The 6,163-nt window shown below is 37.4% G+C and overlaps 1 protein-coding gene across 1 annotated transcript in view; it reads right to left on the bottom strand.

The window, feature by feature from the left end:
* Nucleotides 1-1,279: 1,279 nt before the first annotated feature.
* Nucleotides 1,280-6,163, bottom strand: part of slc2a10 (solute carrier family 2 member 10) — a 7,357-nt gene continuing 2,473 nt past the window's right edge. The window contains 5 exon segments of the mRNA XM_048172725.1: nt 1,280-1,572; nt 2,158-2,243; nt 2,245-2,294; nt 2,388-2,510; nt 4,349-5,574. Coding sequence (XP_048028682.1) covers nt 1,479-1,572; nt 2,158-2,243; nt 2,245-2,294; nt 2,388-2,510; nt 4,349-5,574 — 1,579 coding nt within the window. The 3' untranslated portion in view covers nt 1,280-1,478.

Here is a 6,163-nt window from a genome sequence, read left to right as displayed (position 1 = left end):
CATGATAGTCTATGAGGGCTATCATGGCCGCCATCAGCCAATGAAGTTTGAGCCCCTGTTAGACAAGGTTAATGGAGGCCGATCGGAACGCAACTTGGTGGGCATATTCAACTCATGGGCCTAGAGGTCTGAAAGAATTTTGAAAGAAATCGGCCACTAGTTTTTTCACTAATGAGTTTTTTACGCCTCAGTAATCACGTGGTGTTTCACAAATCCACACAATATGCATATTTTTTGATAGATCTCCATTTTCTGAACAACTTTGCCTCAAGAATCAATGCTGCGAATATTTGAAAAAACTACTGTTGCGAACTAGTCCTAGGTTTTTCAACCGATCGGAACGAAACCAGTGGTGTGGCTAAATATATCCAAAAGCCTATAAAACTTAAATGGAAACTCACGAACTTCACGAAAATAGGTGAGCACATGCAGGATATGACTATGATCTAAAGAAGCACGCTCATTTTTGTGCAGATCGGACCATTTATTTTCATTTTTTTTTATTTAACTTTTGTATTTTTTTTATGTCACATAGTTTTTATTAAGTTTTAGTTGAAAATGAGAAACACTGCCTTGGCAACCACTTACATTGTTAATGTTATTTCAAGTAATAAAAGTTTGGCAAGGTCATGGGTTCCATTCCCCCATTGAAAGTATGAACTGATGAAACAATACCTTGATTGCGATGAAAGTGCCAAATGAATGAATGTTGAATTGTTTCATTCTGTTAAATTTCAGACAAAGTGATGATCGTGTTGCCATATAAAGATAGCATATTTAATTAGAGAGATTTATGTATTTATTGATAACTTTTGTACACTGAGAAAAAAAAATCTATAGAAAAAAAATGTAATTTTCTCCCAGATCATTAGGGAGAAAACACTCTTCAAATCAATATGGAAAATTCCTTCATATTAACACAGTACATTGGGCCCTATTTTACTGTTTCTTCTAAGCACATATCACATTTGATTTTCTCATTGAACTGCATATATAAAGTGAATATAGCAATTTCAAAAATTACATTTATTGGCAAAACAAATATACATGAAAATATTAAAGTAGATGTCCCTATATCTCTGTAAATGTTTTCTTTATCCTGTGTGCAATTCCACAGATCATCACACATAATCAAGTTTAAATAATTAATTAAATAATAACATAAATAATCAATAAGTTAAATATATATTTCATTTTAACGTGTTCTTTAAACGTTACATCCCGTTCTCTAAAACAAAAATGTTGTCAAAACTATGAAAGCATTAAAATAAGAGAAAAGTAGGGGTCATTTATCTTTATTTAAAATTATAATTACAAAAGTATACTGTGATTTCACAAAGATTCATCACTAATTGCTAACATGTGAACCAAAGTACAATAGTTACTACAAAAGGTAAAGCTATTAATTATCATTAAAACATTGAGCAATACATTTAATATGATCCAGTGAACAGAATTTCATAACTTTCCACCTCATGTCATGTTGTTGTACTCGTCAAGTGAACTCTCTGATAACCTGGAGAGAAATGCCTTCTTTGGAAAATATTGCAGACTTCTTCTCTGTGAAAAAATCTAAAAGAAAGAATGTATTTTGAGTATTGCATTGATTGGATGTTATGAGATAATGTCAAGTCAAGTCAAGTCAAGTCACCTTTATTTATATAGCGCTTTTTACAATGCAGATTGTGTCAAAGCAGCTTTACATTGATAACTGGTACATAATTTGGCTGCACAGCAGCTCTTAAATAATAGTGTCAATGCAGGCAGATCAGAAGCACTGTTGAATAAATGTCAAGAATACTATTGAATATCAAATGTCAAGTGTCCCCAACTAAGCAAGCCAAAGGCGACAGCAGCAAGGAACCCAAACTTCATCAGGTGACATCAGGTGGCAAACAAGTGGCAAATAGGTGTTAAAATGGAGAAAAAAAAAAATAAAAAATGGTGTGCTCATGCGCGTCAAAATAAAAGTCTCACTTACGACACCTCGGCCAAAGAGAAAAACTTATATAATTAAAAAATGGCAAATATTGGCATTGGCGATTGAGTCAACCACTCATTTATAGACACACAACTAGCACAGATTCATTATCTTTTATAGTTGCACCAGAACTCGTTTTTATATAAATATATTTAAACCCAAATATGTTCTCTTACCGTGTCTGAGAGAGCTCTCTGTCAATTTTATGAAGAGATTTTCCTTTGGTCTCTGGTAGCACAAGGTAGATGAATACAACTGCTGCCTATTCCAATAACTCCATACACAAAGAATATTCCAGACAGACCTATCACATCTGAGGGAAAGATTAAAGTTGTGGGAAAATTATGAAAATACTTTACAAATACATGTCATATTTCATATGTTTGGTCTTCGTTGTTGTGCATACCTATTATACTCAAGAAAGAAAAAGTAACTATGAGGTTGGCCCCCACATTGAAGCAGTTGATGAATGAATAGGCCCTTCCTCTGACTTCCTTTGGAAATATCTCACTTAGCACAAGCCATGTCACTGTGAACCACATACACAGTTTCAGAGCATTATAAATAGCTATTGTGTGGCATCAGATTTGAAGTAATTTCTGCACCAATAGCGGCACCAAACAGCTCTGAAAAATATATATTTCAAACACTCCCCCTATCTGTCACTGTTTGGACAAACAGGTATCACCTACCAAAACACACTGGAGTTAAACGTATGTTGTTTATAGAGTGGTGGAATTATTATGTCACTTTGTAGGCCAATCAGCAGTTAGCATCACGCTGGTTCCCTCGACAAAAACCCAATAGGATTTTCCCATTGGCTTTTGGATTATCACAAAAAAAAAACAAGCTCTGTGATCAACAAACGTTTATACTATTTTTGGCAGCTGTTACAGAAACAATTTTACAATCTTCTGATTTAACCTTGAGATTTGAGGTAGCCTTTTAAATAGATTAGATAGCTTCGATATTTGCACCACTATTTACAATGAAACTAAAAATTCTTAATTTCTGATAGGAATGCAAAATCATGCAAAATCAATGGATTTTTTTAATAGAATAACGAGACGTAAACCTCTACATTCAATCGCGTTTGGTCATATTTATTATCACAGCTGTGCATGCACATACAAACCTTTATATATGGAGAAATGCACGTTTACCTCATGTTTTGTTCGATAGAATGGGCCATACGGGGTTTCATAATTACCGATATCACAAAATGTAGTTTGCTAGAGGGATTCGGGGGCATGATCCCCCTTGAAAATTTAGATTTCCCTGGTGTACATATGTGCATTTTAAGACGTTTTAAGGCCAACAAATTGGATAACAATAGCTTTAAAACCATGTCAACAAATACATACATGCACAGTTTTGAGACAGCTTTAATCGCATGTTTAGTAATTTACTTAATTTACAACAGAACAAAAATGGTGCATGCTCATAGTTTCTTTTGCGCTTTATTTAAGCTATAATAGTCTGCAGCACGCACCGCCGCATTTGTGCGTGCAATTCTTGAGTGCGCGCCACAAGCACAGTATAACTGCTGATTGGACAGTCATGTTCATTTTTCTGAGTTTTACTAACAACATCTCATCTGACTGCATTTCACTGTTGTTCAACTGAAGCTCCCTCGTCGCCACCTAACACCTTTTCCGCGCTCGTTTGATTTGCGCCTGGCGCTGAGGTGAAGTTGGAATGCGCGTCTGAAAAGTGTCCCGTTTGTTGTGGTCGTAAAGAGACAATTCTGTATAAACGTAGTGATTTACTAGGCGTTGTTTTTAAAAAATATATATATATATATATAAAATCGCACCCCTGCTTGCACGTTTTGTCCATCAACAGATGGACAACTTTTATGAATTCTGAAGCCTAAATGCAGTCGTTAGAAGTCACTTTAATGTCACCACCACTAAGCTTCCGACAACTCTTTCAGTTTTTATCTAAAAACATTTTTTCCTGAAAGTTTGAGTTAGATTTAGTTTATAAGAGCATGATTATAAGCATAATGAGGCTGTAAAAATGGACTACCTGTTTGGTGTGATGATGTTTAATGTCCCCAACAGCTTCTGTAGTCTCATTTAGCCACTTGTTAGCAATCATCTTTTCAAGACATGTAACAGCTTAAAAAGAAATCACGAGTTGAGCTTGCGTCCACCACAGACCTTATTTCATCCATTTAACCGAAATCCCATTTAAAAAATCCATTGACTTCGGGACGATGGAACCGGAAGTGCTAAAATGCTAACTCATTTCCGTGCTTTGGACTACAAAGTGGTGTCATACCTGCACAGCAAAATTTTGTTTGGTGCCGCCAGTGACACTGTATCTTTAACTACAGAAAATGTAAACTCAGAGGCAACTTACTTGGTCCAAAGCTCACTGAGAAAGCACTCACAACAGCCATCATGCAGATGAAAATTATCCACTTATACGTATCCTCTGAGTGTGAGAATTTATTTGAAAGTCCATGAGCATCATGTGTTTCATTTCCAGTAGATGGAGTGCTTTGATTTACAGAGTTGTTGCCCACGTTTTCTTGATTTTCAGCTGGTGAGGTCAGATTTACATGTGGCTCCAAAGAAGTGCACTGTTTTGTTGTATCAATCACTGACTGTCCACACAAGAAACCAGTAAGTATCAATCCTACAGCCAGCACAGTGCATCCACCAATCAGAAGTGACCTTCGGCCAACCTTGTCTGAACATACCATTGCCAGTAGAGTAGCAATGACTTTGACTAAACCCAGACCCACTGACGCAAGAACTGCAGACGCATTGCTCTGAAATCCCACTGAGAAAAGGATGGTGGAAGCATAGAAGAGGACGTTTGGCTGGCCTGTGAATTGTTGACCGAGCACCAGCCCGAGGCCAATGGCAGTCCTTCTGCGCATGTTGTCTTTGGTTCTGAAAAGGTCAAAGATGCTATATTTCACATGTTCTGCTCGGTGGAGATTCAACGTTTCCCCTGCTAATCTGTCAGACTGCTGGTTATCATCTTCTGTTATGAGGCCTTCAGAGGTTTGCTGAGGTAGAAACCCAATGGACACCAACTGCACGAGGGACGGTACAATAGCAAATCCAAACATGTACCTCCATCCTGCTTGGACACCAGATAAGATGTAGTTGACCGCATAAGCCAGCAAGATCCCAACAGTAATTCCAACTTCATACAGGGTCACCATCAACCCTCTGCGACTGGGAGCGACCATCTCAGAGACGAAGATGCAGCAGCTCATGGAGGAAATGCTCATTGCAAAACCAATGACGGCCCTACCAACCACCAGTGCCAAAAAAGACATGCTTGCAGTTAGGATAACGGTGCCTCCCAGAATGAGGAGATTACTCAGTAAAATGGACGCTCTCCTGCCATGACGGTCAATCAGCCAGCCACCAATCACAGACGCTAACAATGATCCGATCAGAAGAGCGCTAACCACAGCTTCCTGCCAGACGCAACCCAGAAAGAAGTGAGCTTGGAGCTGCGGCAGAGCACCGGATATTATTCCCAGCTCATAGCCGAACACTAGGCCGCCAAGAGTGGACGCGATGATAGTGAGCACCAGGACAGAACAACCTAGAAAAGAGAAAATGCTACAGAAATAAATGCAGCTGGGATGAACAGGTCATATAGGGAAAACCATGACATGGTGAAACTCCATAATAGATGTAGTAAAATACTGTTACATTTACAGATTTTGGAAGTTATCTTATAATTTACAGAGAAAACCTGTAAATTGACATTCCCAGAATTTCGTGACACCACATTTGATGGTTTTTTTTTTTTTTCACCAAAATAACAAGATTTTATTTAAAAAAAGAAACTATCCGTTATGTAAATTAGTATGGAAGCTTGTTTCCAGCAGAGAATAAGAAATTAAAAAAGGTAATTGCAACTTTTTATCTCACAATTCTGACTTATTTTTTTCAGAATTGCGAGATTTTATAACTGACTTTATAACTCGCAATTCTGACTTTATATCTCACAATTCTGACTTTGTCTCGCAATTCTGACTTTATGTCTCGCAATTCTGACTTTGTCTCGCAATTCTGACTTTGTCTCACAATTCTGACTTTGTCTCGCAATTCTGACTTTATGTCTCGCAATTCTGACTTTATAACTCGCAATTCTGACTTTATAACTCGCAATTCTGACTTTATGTCTCGCAATTCTGACTTTATA

This window comes from Megalobrama amblycephala, linkage group LG21 (genome assembly GCF_018812025.1).
Source record: "Megalobrama amblycephala isolate DHTTF-2021 linkage group LG21, ASM1881202v1, whole genome shotgun sequence".
In the NCBI taxonomy this organism is placed as follows: Eukaryota; Metazoa; Chordata; class Actinopteri; order Cypriniformes; family Xenocyprididae; genus Megalobrama; species Megalobrama amblycephala.
This window is presented reverse-complemented; position numbering and strand designations above follow the sequence as displayed.